Raw genomic sequence first — 20,188 nt, 5'->3', positions numbered from 1 at the left:
TACAGGTTGGATATCAGGAAAAAGTTTTTTATGGAAAGAGTGATAAAGTATTGGAATTGTCTGCCTGGGGAGGTAGTGGAGTCACCATCCCTGGATGTGTTTAAAAAGAGATTGGATGTGGCACTTGGTGCTGTGGTTTAGTTGAGATGTTAGGGTATGGTTTGGACTTGATGATCTTGAAGGTCTCTTCCAACCTAGTGATTCTGTGATTCTCTGAAATTTGCAAATTGTCTGAATAATGTCAACTCAAATAGTGATATTTGTTCACTAAAATATTTGTTTACTAAAATATTTTACAAGCATTTTCCTTGATTTAATAGTGAAAGATGATCTTCATCTTGGGATGTGAAAATCTGATTCCTATTTATTTTCAATTCGTTATGTAGACTACCATGGCATTAATTAGTCATTAACTGACACAGTAGGCACAGGGTTATAGACTATGAAGAAGTATGAACTAATATATGATATAATCTTTTAAGACCATCAGAAATAGATTTTGTTCATCATTCTCAATATATAACCCAGTTGAATGTTTTCCCTTTTTTAAGATATTTATAGCTACAGAATGAAAATAATAAAAAAGACTAAACTGTCTTTAATAGTTTGAAGGAGACTCACCAAAAATCTTTGAGAAATTATGTGGCTAGTTTTACTGCAAGGCTTTGAAGCAGAGTATATCTCAACCTTCTAATTATTTGTTGCTTTAGTTGTGATTGCTATTTTATGGTATTCTTCAGACTCTGCTCTAGAAAAAGGTTATCCATTTTCCCTGATAATTTCCTCTTCCAACCTAATTTGCAAATGCTTTACTGCCAAATTATTTTGTTCTATAGCCTCTGCAAAGATTTTGTGGTATGAGTCACTGTGATATGGGACATTATTTATTGATTTAGTATGATAAATGGAATTAAATATTGGCTAAATAAGATAGATAATGAAAATGTTAGTTTAAACCTGATACATTATTTCTGGGTTTGCACTGGGTTTATGGCATTTTTACATGACTAGTTACTGCCTCTTAAGTTTTCCAGGTCATTGAGCAGAGGATATTTTGTTACATTATTGGAATCTCTTTAGTAGCATACAATTGGTTTTAGGAAAAATGCTGTGAAATTATGTCATTTATTTCCTTTAATATCTTTGCTTTCTTTTACCCAAAGTTTACTTATTTTTATTACTTCTTCGTAACTATTGAAATAAAATACAGGTACTTTTAATAAAGTAATTGCTTTTTGATAAAAGCTTTGGCTTTGGGTTTTTTCTTTCCCTCAGTGATTTGAATTCAGTGGTTTTCTTTTCAGTTGGATTGTAAGTATCCAATAATTTGGTTAATATTTCTGGGTGTTGAAAAGGGGTTTCTGCCATTGTTTCTTTAGCACTATCATTTTATTAGTGAGGATAATAACACATGGATTAGTAAATTTGTAAATTCTTTATTTAGGGCCAGAAGTTCAATTTGATCACTTTGGTCTTACGTCCTGCAGAATGAATACATGCAAAGAACCTTGCCCGGAGTTTTTTGAGTGTAGTCATAACTTAGGTTTGAACTAGAGTCTATAGTTTATAAAGATGCAGAGTCTTCATTTAAAGACTTCCAGATACCAGTACTGGACACTGTATTCCTAAAAAAAGAGGGCCTCAAATAAAGGTCACATTCTTTCCTCTAAGAGAGAACATAGTTTATGTCCTGTTCAGATTAGTTTCTCTTTCGTTCACCTCAGTTAACATACACATAGAATTACATTTGCCTGTGTATTGTTATTGTCAGTGTTATTTTGGCAGCTATGAACATGGTTGTGCATTGCACAAAAATAATATTTAGCTTAGACTGTTTAAAATAAAGTATTATTCGTTTTTGAAAGATGTTTGTATTTGAGGAATAGTTCTGAAATTCAAAAAAAAAAAGCTTCAAAATATTACTTGCTTTCCATAAAAAAAAAATTTAAAGCAATAATATTCAGATGTGTCATTTTGCATGTCTCCTTTTGGCAAATGCTTATATGTGGAAGATGTTTGCACCAATGAGTGGGAAAAAAAAATCCATTCATTTTTATTCACAATGAATTAATAGTGAAACATTTCCTCCTTTTACACCTTGCCTATGGTTAAAATAAATTCTTAAATCTTCAAGAGCAGCATGTCCTGGGTTCAGGTAGGGTAGAGTTAATTTCTTCTCAGTAGCTGTTACAGTGCTGTGTTTTGGATTGGGAATGAGAGTGGTGTTGAAAACACACTGATATTTTGGTGTATTGTTAAGTTGTGTTTATCCTAAGTTAAGGACTTTCTCATTGTCTCATGCTCTGCCAGTGAGGAGGTGCACAAAAGAAACAGGGAGAGAGCATAGTCAGGACTGATCAAAAGGGTATTCCACAGCACAGAATGTCATGGCCAGTATATAAACTGGGAGGAGTTACCTGGAATCGGGTGGCCCATCTGGGTTTGGGAAGGGTCTGGCATTAGTATTTTATTATCATTATTATTATCATTTGCCATTATTCACTTACTAAACTGTTCTTATCTCAGCCTACAAGTTTTACTTCGATTCTCCTCTCCATTCCATCAGGGTGGAGAGGGAAGGGGTTGAGTGAGCATCTGAGTGATGCTTAGTTTCCATCTGGGCTTACACCCCAACAGAGAGGGATTCAGGTGTGCAAAAGTCAGCTGAGACTTGAAATCAGCCTTATGTCTGCCCTCTTGTGTACATTCTTCATTAGTGCAGCCTTTCAGTGCGTGAAAGCATTAAGATTTAAAGCACAATAATAATCACTATATTTTTTACAACTCCAGATAGGATGAGATTCTTTTTTTTTTTCTACGAATACTTTCATTGTGTAATTTTATACTCAGTTGCTGTTAATACAGTTTGTTTAATTTATGTGAGCATTAAACCCCAAATATACTTTAGAGTATACAATGTACATTTCTGATCTTTAGGATACGAGGTGAACATTATAATCTGTTTTTTGACAGAGTTGAATTGCATGCAAACATTTTGTAAAGATCCCAGTAATGAAAGGAAATATAAGTTCTTCCAGAACTGCATACACAGAGTGTAAATGTTTCATTTGCTTATTCACTTACTAGGACATCCCTAGGTCATAGTAACTGAGTAGAAAAACAGTCTAAAAATGTAAAAGCAGCCAGGTACATAGAGTCACTAATGTTGTGACAGAAGGGGATAAACACCTGCCAAGAGGGAAGGAGGAGGGTTGAAGAATGTGCATATAAAATTGATTACAAATAAAGGTGAATGTAAAATTATAGCACGTTCAAAGTGAGTCTGGAAATTTGAACAGGAAAATAAACTAAGGTGCTAATTTAGACAGGTCCTTAAATTTGTTTGACATTGCTTTGATCCAGTTAGTCAGCTGACTTTCTCTTCTGCAGGTGTTACTGTGTTTTTCCCGAGATACATCTGTATTGGAGCACTTTACTTACAGTAGTGCCACCCCACCCAAATCATACATACGAGGTAAAAAGAGTTGTTTTTAAAAAAAGATAATGTAGATTTTTGTTGACTGATGCACTAATACAGTATGTGAATTTGCTTTGTGTTCATTACACCTAGTAGACTACACTTTAAAGAGTGTTAATAAAAGTGTATCTGACTGACTTCTGCACAGATTCTATCATGACAGTTTACAAGCTGATCACAAATTGTAATGTTGTTCTTTTACTTCAGTTTTCTGTGTATAATTCTGCAATGTTTTACCAGAAGAAATGAAACACAACTATGACAAAGTGGTAAAATCATGACAATGTCTGTCTTCATCACAGCTCGACATTTGACATTTAAATAGGAAATATTGTCTTCTGCAACTCCAATAAATTTAGCAACTGGAAGTTGTTATAGAATGTTTTCTTTGCAAAGTAGTGAGTTTTGCAAATATTTGTAGATAGGAGCAGAACATGTTGCTAAAGAATTGTGGGCTCTGTTCAAAAGGATGGGAGAGTAGAGCTTTACCAAGAATACTGAGCACTGATTCTTTATTTTTTTTTTTAAGCATGGCATCTTCCAGAGTATTAGCTTGTTTTTGGATGGTCTTTGACTTGAGGTTTCTTTATTTTTCTTAACAATCTTTAGATTTCTTGATTCAGTCCACTTGCCTTCTCTGCCAGCTTCTCATGCCATTCTTCTGGATGTTTCCATGCATCTTAGAACCTCACCTGCCTTGATTTTACCTAGAGATTCCTAATGTTGCCTTCTTTCTTGAGTCATTCAGTAATCCAGTCGCCTTTTTTTTCCCATGTACCATCATCTTCTACATTCCCTTTTATTTCCTTGGTCCTGGTGCCTGTGTATTTAGCCAAATATGATCCCTCAGTACTTTTTTGCGCAGGACCTCTGCTGACAGTTGTCTTGCTGCTCCTGATGTTGCTATAAGTTTGTTTTCTAATTTTTAAATTCCTTTTTTGTTGGTTTTTTTTACTGTCTTCCACTGAATTATGGGTTTTTCTTTACCTACTGCTTGAAATAAGCAAAGGACTCACCTGAGAGCAGAACAGCAGTGTGATCCCAGGTCTCATTTCAGACACAGAGCAATGGCAGTCCAGAAACACAGCTATGGAGAACATCCTGCATATTCCTAGACAAATATGGAGAATGATGTTGCTGATACCTAAATTTGTGCAGTGTAAATCCAAAAGGCTTGTATGTCCTATTTTTAGCTGATTTTCCAAGAGATGTGCTTTATGCTATAAATACTCATCCTCCCAGATTATAATTTCTGGCTGCACAACAAGCAAACTATTGGAAGGAAAAGGAGAAAATAATTTTTAGTTTAATGAAACCATTCATTTGTATAATTGGAAAATACTAGATTTTGTTTTCATGGGGTAGTAGGCAGGATTTTTGCCGGTTAATTTTTATTTTATTTTAGTTTGTTCATGCTATAGGAAAATAGCTAGGTTCAGATTCCCACAAAAATTCCGTGTGCTAAATTCTATTGTGAAGAGTAAATAGAGTACACAGGATATTCTATAAATTCTTATGTAATTAATTAAATTTTTAGTTGAATGTTCTCATTTTAGAACAAAAATAATTGCAAGTTTTAATTAGTTGTAATTATATTTAATAACACCTTTATGTTTCTAAATAAATGGTTAAATTTTATTAATGGATTTCAGATTATTAGTTTCTATAGTTAAAATATGGTTTAATAGTATAATGTGTTCGTTTTGCAGGGAAAATAAAAAGTTATAAGATCAGTGATTTTCTTGACTTAAATTAAGTCTTTTGTGTCCAGCAGATTGCTCAAATATTTGTTTGTTATATCAGAATATCCATCTTCCTCTGTTGCAGACCTAAATGAAGCCTTGAATATTTTTTATCTGTGGTTGTATCTGTTTAAAAGCCTTTCCTGTCCCTAGGTCAATCTGCCCTTATTCCCTCCTAGAGCTTCACTGTCTTCAAGGTCTGCAGCAAACACCTTTAGAGCTCCTAGGACATACCCAAATAGAATCTCAATGGAACAGCATTGCGGAAATTTTCCTCCTCTTTTTTGTTGTTTGTCATCCTTCTTTATTTGTGCTGCATTTCAGTTTTATATCTGACATTGTACCTGTGCCATTGTATTGCTTGCCACATTTTAGACAATGTCAGATGGTCAATAATGTAATTAGTTATGATTTTTGTAATTGTAACTTAAAATCTGCTTTTTTATTTCAATTATTTAAATCTGTATGCATTTTTACAGCTTAATTTTCTTTGTGTTTTGATGGTTCACAGGAAAACTTGGAATGGAAGAATATGCTGTTTTCTATCCTCCAAATGGTATGAATTATACTATTGCCTCCTCTAGTGGTAGTTTGGAAAGATTTTTTTTTCCTCAAGTACATGATATTTTCTTTTTCTATTACCAGTTATGTTTTGCTGTTACTCTATGAAATTCTTTAATTTAAAGGAGTAAGCTGGATGGAAGCTACTCCTCCAAACCCACATTCAGCCTGGCATTAGTGATCACAAACAGAGTTTGTCTATATGTGTGGGAAAGAGAAGGAAAACAACTTGTGGTGCAGCAGCTTGTATTCACTCTTGTATCAGCACTTGGAGGATTTGAATGATAAGTGCTGAAACTGGCTGACCTCCCAGTTTTTAAGTACTTAACAAACCACACCCTAAAGTCTCCTTTCAGAATGTGTGTTGACTCAACAGATCTATGTAATTTTAATATCATGGCTGTTGTTATAACTACAGTTATTAAAATTGTTTTTTTCAGCTCCTACCTTGACCACTTCAATCCCTTATTGAAATCCTTTCAAGGATTCAAGGGAGTCCTTCCCCTCCGTTTGTGTTTCCAGTTCAAGCTCTTTCTTCTTGGTTTCAGGGCCTTACATCACCAATCACAAGTCTGTGTCTCTGGCCTTGTCTTTTATGTCTTCTGTATTTCAGTGGAGTCAGTTGCAGTACATACTTTTGTTTCACTTTTTTTCTGTTAGTATGATCTTTTGCCAGGGCTGCCAGCTCTTACCACTCTTACATAAAATCTAGTGAATGGGAACTAAGATCAGCTGAGAAGGAGGAGTGAGCTGTCATGCTACAACTGCCAAGTACTGTGAATGTTCTGTCTGAGTACTACATGAATTACTAGAGGTCTTGGCCTCCTTTATTTCCTACTCCATTCTTGTCACTGCATGACATTTATGGGTTGTCATTAATCTGAAATTAGGTTCTGATATCAGCAAACCTTCTGTGTAACAACTTCATGGAAACTGAGCTTTACTTGGCTTTCTAGGAACTGTAGCTTGTGTTTAAGCATGTAACTGATTGTACTGACATAGGTGATACTGTACTTACATATGGAGATCTATGCAGGTGCAATAACAAGAAAATACTTTATTCCTGATGTAGGCAGAATACAGTTTGAGTGGGGGGGATAATATTTTTTGCATGCATAATTATTAGAGAACAAAAAAAAAGGAAATATTTTTGTTTTGCAGGTGTAATTCCTTTTCATGGCTTTTCTATGTATGGTAAGTGTGACTCTCATAAGCTAAAACCTCAGGACTGCTTTTCCTCATATTGTAGTTTGAAGCTGTGTGTACTTTCCTGCAGCTTTTAAACTTGTGTATGTGCGTTTGTTTTCTTGTGTGTGAAGATACACAAGAATAGAATTTTTGTTGAATAGAATTTTTTGAATTTCAGACTATTTTATTTACTTATATTACAGCTTACTATCATGTGAGAATTCCTTCTTTGAGAACTAATAGCTGAGCTAAGCTATGCATCTTAATGTATATGACTAGAGGGATAAAGTTTACCAACAATGTGCTCTGTCCTTGTGTTTCACTTCTGGGTATACCAAGTTACCCATAAAAAAAGTTCTTAAAAACATGAATAATGTGAAAGGCCTGTTGCTCTCTACATTTGCCTACAAGAGGTGTTAAAAGAGCATTACATAATATAATGATTGCTAATTTACTAGCTAGAGGAAAGCACAAATATCAACAAGATTTTTAGGAAGAAAGCAGAAAAATCTCTTTGGGTTACAGACATATTGCAGCTATTGCAGATATGAGATTAGATGTTTTGGCTTTTCATTTTTTTTCTTTTGGCTTATCAAGGGTGTTTGTAGCATCACAGGGCAAGCAGATTGTAGGATTATAATTAAAATGCTATGTTTTGCTAATAATAAAATTTAATTATCACACACAATCATTAAAATCATGGAATTGAAATATGAAATGCAAATTTGAACCTGAGTAGGGAATCTAAAGTCTTTAGAGTAATGAGCACTTAAGTTACAAACTCTTCCTTAGGGACTCAGAGGCGTTCACTTGTTTTGTGTGAACTACTTGTCAAAATGTTTGGATTTGACTCTGCCCTTGAGAATAATGTCTCCCAAACTCGGGTGTGAGTTTTCCTCCCTCCCTCCTGTCCTAACACTTTGCACAGGTTCAGAGTATGCTGGCTCTGAGAAGGAGCAAGGGTGAAAAGCAAGGCAGCAGAAACATGGTAATGTAGCTCAAGGCTATGGGTACCAAGCAGATCATCCTCTGTATTCCATGCTGTGCTGCTATATGAGGAAGTGTCTGGTTCCTTATGAAAATCCTATACCCCTTTTCCTGTTTGCATGCATACACTGTCAGGGTGCCAACTGTCAAGAGGTTGTTCTGTTACACTCCTGGCCTTTATGTACATGTGCACACTGACAAGTTTTCCACCTCCATCTTCAAGCACTAAAAATGTGAACCTAGAAAAGCAAAGGATGTTACCTTACTCCTACAGAAATACATGTTTCTGTGAACACCTCACCCTACCTTAGCACCCAACTCTCATACACAGATACCATTTTTGTTATTAAGCTGCCTTCTCTGATATTTAGTTATGAAAATAAATTCACACATGCATATAATTCATCTGTATATATATAAAAAATGTACATACATCTATGTGTGTATATATACATACATATGCAGATAAATATATCCATATCACTAGCTTAGTGTAAATAAAATGGAGGGGAAGGTGAATGTAGAGATAGAAACTATGAGTGTGTTAAAATGCAAGCTGTCAGCTAAAATGAATGCACGTGTAAAATGAAGCTGTCAGCATGATGACTGGACAGATCAAAAGGCTGTTCACAAAAAGGTATGACAGCTGTCTGGGAGAATGCATTGAGTGGATGGACTTTCAGTCTCAAGGACTGATGGTTATGTTTGAGCAACACATGCATGTAACAGATTTATCCATATGCTAGATTTCACGAAACAAGCAAAGTTTCAGAGCTACTGTTTTACAAATGTAATCAATTATTATTTTGAATCAAGTGTACTAGAAGACTTCTAAACAGTAAAGTACCAATTGTCTATGCTTTACAGATCTTGTAAGAAATAAACAGGACTCTATGAGTTTCTCATACTTAGTTATGTTATTGTAGCAATCAAAAGCTGTTCTTTTAATGTTTTCATTTTCACAATAGCTGTCTTCAAGCAATCTTACAAATAGGGCATCAGTTTGGAGCTGGTCATTCCCCCCATGGCACACTGACAGTTGCAGACAGTTGAATTGAAAACTTGTGCTGTTTGCATTGCCCTACGCTCCAGGACTGCTCTCCTTACAGCATATTTCTTTCGGTTCAGAAGCAAACTCTGTAGTAAGCAGGTTCTAATTGGTTTAGCTTCTTGAAATACATAGGAATAATATTTTGAGTGTATCATACTCCCTTTTTAGACTTTTTATGTTAAATTATAGACTGTGATTGAATAGTTCTTTCTCAATAATTGGTTTAGTACTGTTTTTGTAATTTATGGTACTATAAATTACATGGCTTTTCCTCATACTTCATGCGCTTAATCATTGAGCTCTTTTAGCAGTTTACAGTGTTGAGTCAATTATAATTCTTTTATCCTTTCAGTTGCTCCACTTTGTTTTCTGTACCATGAACCTTCCAAATTGTATCAGATATTCCGTGAGATGTATGTGCGTTTTTTCTTCAGACTCCATTCCATCTCTTCTCATCCCTCTGTAAGTTCATTAGGAATTAAATCCACTCGCTTGATATCCTATTTGCAACAGAATAATAATATATACAGTAGCATGGTTTTCTATGTGATTGAAATGTATTCTTTTAAATATAATAAAATATTTCAGGCAAGCTTGGGAAAATTATTAGATAATTCCAGTCTGGATATTGTTGTTTTCTGTCATTGTTAGTCTTTGCTATCATGTACCTTATTAAAATAGTAAGTTCTCATTTTATGAGGGTATGGGGTCCTTTATAAGAGTCGAGTTTTTTAATCTAACAGATTTCTCAGTTCAAAGAGTCACACAAATTCACTTTCATTAAAGATATGTAAATGAACTCTGAAATATTGTCTAGGGTAAAGGAACTAAAATATATGTATAAAGATATTGTTTCAATGATACCAAGTTCATGTCTGTTTCTTTAACTGAAGTATCTTGGTATGACATCACATGCTTTTTAGTACTACCAGATGAGTTTAAATTGTCTGTTTGTGACCAGGATCAGCTGTCTTGAATGTACAAGAGTTGTAAAAAGCTTGTCTTCTATTTGGCTTGTCTCCTTCAAAAAGTGCTGAAGAGTTATTTTGCTTTTTGAAAATTTCCTGGTTAAGAGAAAATCCTTTCCTTGGTATGCCATTTCAAGGTTATGTATTGTGCTTTCCATCTTTAATAGCAGAGAAAGAGGTCACACAAGAATCTGTTCATTTCCATGGTAATTTTTGAAACAATTTTTAAAATGCGTTTATGTTTAACTATTTTTATAGTTATCCTTGTTTGGTCTTACTATCAGAGAGATACTTTTTCTCACATCCTTTATTTTTTAGTGCAACTGAGGTCTGTTTCATCAAAGTGGAAATATTTCAAGTAGGCTATACTATAATAACCCATTAAGTTCTTCAACCCTGACATACAGACACTCAGACTCAGACTCGAAAGGGACTATCAGAACATATTATGTTGCTAATACATACAAGGAATTGCAGGTGCAAGACTTTAGTGACTGAAGGTATTAGAATTGCTTGTGCCTTTCTCACTTGAGTTGGATATTATATCATTAATAGTGTTTTATTGCTTGAATTAAAAATTCATGCACACTTACATGCTGATAGTGTTTTCTCAGATTTGACAGGATGAGTGTTAGTATTCACAATATGATCTTCTTTCTTCAGGGCATTGTATCATTGTGTTTGCTTTTTGAGACTCTTCTACAAACCCATCTGCCCCAGCTCTTTTATCACCTCCGAGAAATTGGAGCTCAACCGTAAGTACTTCTTTCTGACTTGATGCAAATGTTGCACATTCATTGTTCTGAAAATGCTGTTCTTTAGTATTTTAATTTAAGACCTATGGGAAATTACACGAAAGTATGACCATCAGTGTGCCGTTTTTCCTTCAGAGTCAGATTGAGTGCTTTGTCTAACCTGCGTATCTCTGCTTTGTGCATTTCTTCTGTATGCTCTATGAAAGTAGAATTGCTCTGAGAGAAATGCTCTATCCTGCATTATTCAGCTAAATTTCAGTAATTCATGTTGGACCGATGGAACGAAGTGATGTATTTCCTAGGGGACAGAAGACACAGAGATGTTAGTTGCAGCAGAAGGTACTGGAAAGAGGCAAGAGAGCAAGAGTCCTTCAATAGTGAACTCATGGCACCATGCACAACAGAACCTGAAAACCTTTTTGTCTTAATTGGTATCCATCTTAATAGCATAATAGCAGAAAGGATGAAACATTGAGGGTGATAATAGATGAGGATCACTCTAATGTGATTGTTTGATCAGAATGATAATAAGAATGACATTAGTACTTTATCAAATGAAATGCTAAATAGTTTTATGATGGCTGTTGCAAATTAAAATATTGATTTTTACTGCAGCAAGAGAAAATGCTTATTCTTCCAGGAAGAGAAATGCAGAAAAATAATGAAATATTTTCAATTTGTAGACAATCTGATCATTATGGGAGGCAAAAATACAGTAACCGTTGTTTGTCACTTGTTTGCAGGCTACGAATTTCATTTAAATGGATGGTACGAGCATTTTCTGGTTATTTAGCTACAGACCAGCTCTTACTTCTGTGGGACAGAATCCTGGGATACAATTCTCTAGAAATTCTTGCTGGTAATAGAATTATATTTACAAAATGTGTGAAGTCTGTGTGAATGTAAGGCAAATACTTGTTAGCCTCAATATGTTTTGTGATGAGAAGAAAATAGTTGTTCTTTGAATGCAGACAGGAGGTTACATACATGTCAAAGCATATATCATCTAGAAAACTGGAATTGCATGAGTACTGCATTTTTAGTTAAAAATATGTGAGGTTTTTTTTTTATGGCAATACTCAAAAAATGCAAAGTACTCTCTGAACAGAACATAGGATGTTCTTCAGTGGTAGTGGTAAATGAATCCATCATCTTTCACAAAATACAAGATTCAAGATTATGGCAACTACCTCTATCATACTTAAAGCAATTGAAGTCCCCCCGATTTTCAAAATAAACTAAGTGAAAATTGGTATTTTATATCAATATTAATTCTCACCACTACTTATCAGGTCAGAAACTTAAATATCGGACATTTTCTTTCAGTGCTGGCAGCTGCTGTGTTTGCTTTCCGAGCAGTCAATCTGATGGAGGTGACATCACTGGCTGCAGCTGAAGTAAGGATAAGTTTCACTTAGAGGAGATTGAAATAGTTTCTGATGCTTTGCCAGTAAGAGTAACTTGAACTTCACATGGCACATGATGCATAGTGCAAATCTTTCTGTCTAAATTCTTACCTTAGATAAAAAATAAGGAAATTGTGAACGTGCAGTACATAATGCTGCTTTTCTGGAGTAAATGGAAATGAAGCATATTTGCTATAAAAATGCAGTGTTATAAAATTATTTTGTACTGTTACTTTTTTTAATACGTAATCTGTGTTACTGGGATATATTGTTTTTGAAATATTGCAGAGGTTTGTACTCTTTTCCTCAGGGTAGAATGCTTAGATGCTTCTGTTTTACAAATTACAAAAATTTTACAAGATTACTTTGCCAACGTGAACCTGAAATTTCACTGTGTGTACTGCCGTAGGAAATGAAGAAAATTAAGTTACTAGCATTAAGATTATTATTGTTTATATCTAGCAACTTGTTAATTTTTTATTTTTTTCAAAAATACAGTGATGGATTTTTTCCAGACTTTGAGAGTTTGTGATCAATTTCTTTGGCTTTTCTTAAAACATACTTTCATGAGAAGACATTTATTATTTAAGGCATTACATTGGACTTACTTCACAAGTACTAGCCAAGCCACAGGATAAGGATTCTTAATTCCCAATTATTTTTAGAAGCAAGTTGAAATGCTAGACTCCTTATTCACCCATGATGGTGTGTATATTTGAAGTAAGGCTAAAGGCTAAAATAAAGTTACTTGGGTACTATACATTGGGTAAACATGTTTTTTCTTTTAAATGTCAGAATGTAAAATTATGCAATACAGTACTAACATAAACCAGTATAATTTGTTTCTAGCCATGTCCAAATCTAATTATTGGCAGTATTGTAGTCTGTATTTGCATATTCCCCTGACTTCTTAACTTTATTTAAGGAAATTTGATTCAAATGTCATGTTTAACAAGCATTTTTGGTTTTCATCCTAGGCTGTACTTGCTGACCTTTCAACCCTGAAAGTTATGCCTCTTCTCCAAATCTTCTTGTTTGCTACAGTCACTTGATCTGCTTCAGCAATACTGGTACCACATTCCAGTCTTTCTGGAGAAGCTAAGCATCAACTATGCAATGTCTGCATAAAACCAAAATTAAACTCCATGTATAAAATCAATTTAGAAATAATTACCTGAATATTTTCTAACTGGAAAAAATAACTTTGCACATGATTGTGTGAAGTGCATGATAATGAATTTCACTGTAAAAGCAATGGTTACTACTTGTACATTGAGGATGACTACTTGTGCAAGTACATAATATGAATCACTGTGTAAAATGCATGTAATATTAAATTAAATAAAGTAAATGTAATTCATGACCTGAGTTTTGTGATGTTACTGTCAGCTTTGTAAAAGCTCTTATTCTTCTAATATGAAATTACGTTTTCAGGCTCACAGCTTAGAGGATATCATCTCCAATACTGTCAAGTAAGAAAATAAAGGTACTTTTACTTGCAAGACTTTTTCTTGCTTTCTTAGGGAAGGATGGCATCAAACATCAGTTTTGCTATCCCTATCTTATTTATTCTTTTCACAGAAATTTTCTGCATGTTCTTTCTCATGTTAATTGCTCCTGTTTATTCTTTTCACACACAGAGGTGAAGTCATGCATTTGCCATTCATCTTTGGCTAGGTACAGAGCTATCTCCAGCGTCTGCTGAGCTCCTCCCCAGAGTCCCATCAAAGGCATAAAATATGTTTCCCTGCAGAGGAGGCCTGAGCTTAGCTTCCTTCAGAACTTGTTGGAGCTGGTCTTTGCATGAGACAAAATATTACCCTGAGAAAGATGCCAAGAGTCTTTTTGCTGTGCCCCACACCCTCTCTGGGAGAGCAGTGCTACGCCTTTGACAGTTTTCCAGCCTCTGTGATTCAACAGCTTGGGCTTCAGTGCAAGAGCCCTGCTCATGTCAATGTGTGATGGATTGTCACTACAGTCAGGCTGGTATCATCTGTTAGCTGTCACACTTTTCTGTGAGGTCTTCCTCACAAATTTGTTTGATTTGTTTAAAACCAAAGTTGGAATCAATAATCTGATTTGATTGATTGTATCTTAGCACCTGAAAAAGGCTCTCAGTCAGAAAATGATAATGGGTTATATAGTCACTGCATTTGCTATAGGACTTTTGTCTTTGCCTGGTTTATGAACATGTACATGCTAATGTACATGCAGTTGTCATTTGCCATACTGAATGTAAATCAGTGAAATGTGAATCCTTTGTACTTTGCTCAAAATTTGACAGATGATCTAAGATGTAGTCTAAGGTAGGGTTATGAGCTGTATGTCTGTGAATCTTACTGTCTCTGTCAGGATAATGTAGTAGAAACTTAGTGAACTAGTAAATTTATAAGGCTAATTTAAAAGAAGGCAAAGTTGGGGACTCTGGTATCACTTCCTATGTAAAGAAACAAACTGCCTAGCAAATATGATGTGTGAGAATATTTGGGGAAGTTTTTCCTCTGGATAACAGAGAAAATTGATGTTTTCCTTAATATTTGCAAGAAGTTGTTTTAACTGTTTAACTAGAGGTTTTCTGTTACATTTAGTTTTTAAAAAGACATGTGACAGCTTTTATCCTTTACAGCAAGTATTACCCTATTTTATATATGAGAAATGAAGGCATAGAAAGATTAAGTGATTTGCTAAAGATTACAGAGTAAATTCCTAAAGGAGGGGAGCAGTCTCTCCTGTGTTGAATTTCTGTTTGCATTTCTGGATACTCAGTTTGTGTATAAACCACAAGATCTTATTTCGTCTTCATAACAACACATATACATCTGCCTCTAAAAATGCAGCATTTTGCCGTTTTGAAAATCTATAAATTGGATAGCAGGCTAGAAATTATAATGTTACAAAGCAGTCACAAGGATTGTGACTCAATAAGGTCATTACAAGGTTACCATGGTGTTTTAAAGAATTAAAAGTACAGTAAATTCACGAATACAAGCCGCACTGACTATAAGCCGCATCTCTGGGTGTTGGCAAATATTTCGGTTTTTGTCCATAGATAAGCCGCACACGAATATAAGCCGCTTTGTCGTTCGCAGCGAGGACCCGCGTGCAATTAGTAACAGAACCGCGGGAGGGCGGGGTTTACTGGCTGAGTTAAGGCTGTGCAGGCTCGGCCCGCTAGGGGCCGCTGACGAGGCCAGGTGGCCCAGCCCGGTGCTGCCGCTCGGGGCCCGCCGCCGCTGCCCCTGGGCTCGGTCACCCCGGGTCGGCGCTGCCCCGCGGTGGCAGGCAGGGACGGAGCTTCCCCCGCTCCTACGGCAGCGGCGGCGGGCGGGGACGGAGCTTTCCCGTGCCCGTGGCGCCGGCGGCGGGCAGGGACGGAGTTTCCCCGCTCCTGCCGCGGCGGCGGCGGGCGGGGACAAAGCACCCCGTCGGCTCCCCGAGCCGCGGCAATGGCTGCGTGGGGCTCCCGTCGGCTCCCCGGGCCGCAGCAATGGCTGCGCGGGGCTCCCATCGGCTCTCCGGGCCACAGCAATGGCAGCGCGGGCTTCCCCCCCCTCCCCGGGCCGCAGCAATGGCTGCGCGGGGCTCCCGTCGGCTCCCCGGGCCACAGCAATGGCAGCGCGGGCTTCCCCCCCCTCCCCGAGCCGCAGCAATGGCAGCGCGGGGCTCCCGTCGGCTCCCCGAGCCGCAGCAATGGCGGCGCGGGCTTCCCCCCACCTCCCCGGGCCGCGGTAGGGGCGGCCCGGGTCCCCCCTCTCCTCCCCGGGCCGCGGTAGGGGCGGCCCGGGTCCCCCCCACCCCTCCCCGGGCCGCGGTAGGGGCGGCCCGGGTCCCCCCTCTCCTCCCCGGGCCGCGGCAATGGCGGCGCCGGGCCCCCCCCCGTCTCTCCCCTGGGCTGTGGCAGAGGAGGAAAGAGAGCTCTCCCGCCTCTCTCCCCGCCCCCCGTGCTGCCTACAGGGAGCCAGGCTCCACCCGCGGTGCAACAGAGTAGCGATTTGTAACAATCGCAAAATGCCGACTTTGCAGCTGCTCGGCTCAGCACTCTGGCAGGCACTTCTGAGGTTGTATTAGCCGCTCCTGATTATTAGCCGCATTTCCGGTTTAGGAGCAAAATCTTAGTCAAATTGGTGCGGCTTGTATTCGTGAAATTACTGTATTTACTAAATAGCAAGGGAGATTCCCTACAGGCCTGCTGACCCTCTAATTCCCTTTGCTTTGTGCTAGTACATGGTGCAGAATCTGAACAGTACCATAACCTTTTCCAGATTAGGATTTTTGAACAGTATCTTCTCTTCTTTTTAATTTTCAATAAATTTGGAAATGCTATAAGTAGGCAGAGATAGAGACTGATGGATTCTTGTTTGAACAAGCAGGTCTGTGACTAACAGAATATGGTCTGTTTTTATCTCTTATCTCCCTTGTATCCCCACTGGAGCACTTAAACTGTTCCTGACCTGCACCAGTGTCTCTCCTGATGAGTGGACAGGGGACCTTGTGCTCTGGAGCTCATGAGGGTCCCCATACACCTTCTTTATACAAGAATACTGAGCATAAATGCTTTAAAATGAGATTAAAAAATGAACTAGATCCTCACCTTAAGCTTCAACTATACTGTTAGATTTTTATATATTTTTAAAAATCTATTTTAAAATGTTGCTTATACTGAAGTGGTGTGGTTTTCGTGTTCCCCTCAGTTACACATTTAGTTCCAGCAAAATACTCTGTTTCAGATGCTAGCTGATACTTGTATTTTTAATCTCCTTTGCTTAAAATAATACTATTTTATTTTTTTTAATATTCAAATGACTGGTTTCTATCTTGCAGCTAGATATTTCTTTTGTATACATAGGTCATATCAATTATTTAATTCTTTAACTTTAGAGATCAAGCTTCTTGATATCTGTAGTCTGTAGACTTCCAAATTCCTAAAACTCCTTTTTCATTTTTGCTGTTTTAAGTAATGGCCAGATGTTATTGTAGAATCATATCTAACTTGATAGTTACATTGGTTTAAACAGGCTCAGCTTAATGTCCAATAGCTCAATTTAGTCAAATTGTTTTGGTCTGTTCCTCCCTATCTGAAATCAATATAAACAGACATTTCAGTACAAGAACCAGTTGTCTTCATATTTACAGATAATGATCAAATTTTTTGCTGCTTACCTTAGGATTCTGGCTATGGTCTGTCAAGGGCTTCTTGTAATGTCAAATAGACTGTTGTAAAAATGCAAAAGTAAATAGGCTTGTCTAAAAATGTACCCAAGTTATCTTCCTTCAGTACTTCCAAAAATATGTTGAAGCTCAGATCTTGATGTCTGGGTCATGGAACAACTGAATAACTAAAACAGTTTATAATTTTTAGTGGATTTTTTTTGTCATAGTAACAAATTTTATTATGAGAAATGATGAGAGTATAAAGACTGTAAAGCAGTTAGATATCCCAGTAAAGGGAAAAGGATGCAAGGAGTCTCCAGTTTAAGATGCATTTCTACCTGTTGCCAGAAAACAAAACAAAATAGCTGAAGCTTGTACCTATTTTACTAGCTTCTAATGAATTTTATAAAATGCTTCCAACAAGACTGAAGGGGTTTCTTGAAACCGAATTGCTATATAAAGATCCGTTTAGGGAAAGCAATACAGTGAGCTGTTAATTAACAATAAAATAAGCATTTTATAAAAGATATTGAAATACATTGCAAAACTGAAGTGCTGTATCTTCAGTGAGGAAGGGGAAGAGCCTTTCATCATATTTTAACAAATCAGTAAAATATTCTGTCCAGTATTTTATGTGAGGAAGTGGGGAGGGAGGGGACGGATGCAGCTGGGGCGGTGGGAGCTGCTGGGCGCTTCCTTTTCCCTCTTTTCCTCCAGGCTGTTCCTGTCCATTCCTGGCACCTTGCCATGTGCAGTGGCTTCCATCCCCACAGCCCCCACAGAGAGGGCAGTTAGCTGAAGCATGTATTTGTGTTGCCCAGCTCCAGCAGGTTTCCTCCAGCCCCAGGAAGCTCAGCTGCTGGGCAGGGAGAGCAGCAGGGCCAGGGCCAGGGCTGAGGTGAGGGCCCCTGGCAATGGCAGGCAGAGGGCCATTGGCCAGCCTTCCTGTTGGACTGGGCAGCACTGGCAGGAGAAGCAACCCCTCCGAATAATTCCCCCTCCAGTAGCCACAGGAATGATACTGGGTATCATTCTTGTGGGTCCTTTCAGATGAAGTGCTGAAGGACAACTCCAGCACTTGGCATTCAGGATTTGCTTATTTAGAGGTTTAGGAATCAGTACAGATGGCAAAAAGTACCCTTCTGGTGGCTTCAGGTTTCTAGCACAAGGTCACATATGTAGTATGGGGCTGCACATCTGTGACCTGAACCACTTATTGCAGCAAATAACCACGGAATAAACTGAAATCCCTACAACCTAGAGATTGTGTGCTGCTATTTGAAATCACTGATTTTTTTTTTTCCTGTATGGTTTCTGCTTGGCTTTTTCGTACCTTAACAAAACTAACTAACTAATGCAGTGAAGATGATTTTGGTCTAACAGTGTGACTGTTGTGCTCTGCTTTAAAACAGTGTTAAAATGTCTCAGCTTAGTATTTTTTTACTTAGGCAATACCTACCAAATTATGGCATTACTGGCCAATTCTATTTTGGAGAAGCATCTTGGATACTTGTCTTTTCTGTGGACAGTGCAGCACAAGTCAGCAGCTTTTCATGGGGACAGAATGAGTCTGTGGTTAGGACAAGATGTTTCTCTTGGGTTCATCACCATATTTTGTAACCCTGCAACACATGAACAATGGTACTTTCATTGACTGTGCTAAATACTAACCAGGGATCAGCCTTAAAACTAATACAAAGGGAGAAATACTGCTTTTTTGGTAAATTTTTTTGAGTTTGTTTAAGCCCAGAGAGGTTCACCTGATTCTGTGTCTTGTTGGACATTGCTGGTTAAAGGAAGTGAGTTTGAGGTTCTCTGAAGAAAGTTGCAGAGGAGCCTCTGTGTACCCACATTTCAAAATCAGCATGTTGTAGATGTTGGACTACTGATACGTGCAAACAATTCTCTCTAGAGAATTGGCTTTATGGAGGACCACAGTGCTTTGCCAAATGACATTGTGTTTGGCTGAACAGTTTGAACAAATTGTTTCTTTTGGAATTATGACCAAAATAAATGGAATATTTAACAAAAGAGTTAAAGACACAATTTGTGCAAGACAAAGCATGTGACCAATTCCTGTGCTTTGCTTTAAACAAAAAAGCCTGGATCATGTTGCTAAGATACAAGTTGGAATCTGATAGTCAACTGCAAAATATTATGTTTTAATCACATAATATGTTTTAGTAGGTATCTGATTGCTCATTTTATTCAAGAATCATGTTCTCTGAGTGTTACATTCTATGTTTTTTTTTCTGAAAAACTCTAGGATAGTTATACCCTAATAAGTCTAATTATTAATAGCAAATCAGCAGAAACTATGTTATAAAAAGCAATAATATTTATTTTTCTGTGTGTTCAGTGCTATTTCTTATCTAATTTTTTTTTTAATAATGAGTCTAGTGTCACAACATTTTCCCTTTTTTCCTTTTTTTCCAAGTGCATCTGGGTTACCACAACAAGCTTTTCTTTGAAGCCCAACCGTGGTCCGTTAAAGTTAACATCAAGTTCTAACTGTGGAAAACTGGCGTAGTTACCGCATGTGGAGGAAGTTCCAGTTGCTAGCAGTGCTCACATTACTGGTGAAATTCTCTCCATCATTTCTGACCTTAAGACGAAATTAGATATTTCATGTTAGTTTGTAATAGTTCTAATCTTCTAACCCTACCCGGTTTCTGAAGGCATTACAGTTAATTGATAGACATGAGAATGAGGTGCTAGGAGTATTAGTGCTCCTCATTTCCATGAACACAGAGGCAGGAGAACCCACCTGCCACCTCTGCCTCAAGCAATGCACTTCCAATGTGGGGAAAGCAATCCTTGAAAGAAAGGGAAAAGGTGTGGAAAAAGGTGTTCAAATGCTGTAGACTGTGACCTCTGCAACACAAAAAGCAATCATTTGCT

At 37.4% G+C, this 20,188-nt stretch overlaps 1 protein-coding gene across 2 annotated transcripts in view; it reads left to right on the top strand.

Moving 5' to 3' along the window:
- Positions 1-13,496, top strand: part of TBC1D19 (TBC1 domain family member 19) — a 51,380-nt gene extending 37,884 nt beyond the window's left edge. For both annotated transcript variants that reach the window (XM_033060360.2, XM_033060361.2), the window contains exons 14-21: positions 3,391-3,475; positions 5,732-5,776; positions 6,943-6,975; positions 9,360-9,469; positions 10,639-10,730; positions 11,474-11,589; positions 12,057-12,127; positions 13,114-13,496. In XM_033060360.2, coding sequence (XP_032916251.1) covers positions 3,391-3,475; positions 5,732-5,776; positions 6,943-6,975; positions 9,360-9,469; positions 10,639-10,730; positions 11,474-11,589; positions 12,057-12,127; positions 13,114-13,188 — 627 coding nt within the window. In that variant the 3' untranslated portion in view covers positions 13,189-13,496. The remainder of the gene's footprint in view (positions 1-3,390; positions 3,476-5,731; positions 5,777-6,942; positions 6,976-9,359; positions 9,470-10,638; positions 10,731-11,473; positions 11,590-12,056; positions 12,128-13,113) is intronic.
- Positions 13,497-20,188: the final 6,692 nt, after the last annotated feature.

Source organism: Catharus ustulatus, chromosome 5 (assembly GCF_009819885.2).
Source record: "Catharus ustulatus isolate bCatUst1 chromosome 5, bCatUst1.pri.v2, whole genome shotgun sequence".
Classification (NCBI taxonomy): Eukaryota; Metazoa; Chordata; class Aves; order Passeriformes; family Turdidae; genus Catharus; species Catharus ustulatus.
This window is presented reverse-complemented; position numbering and strand designations above follow the sequence as displayed.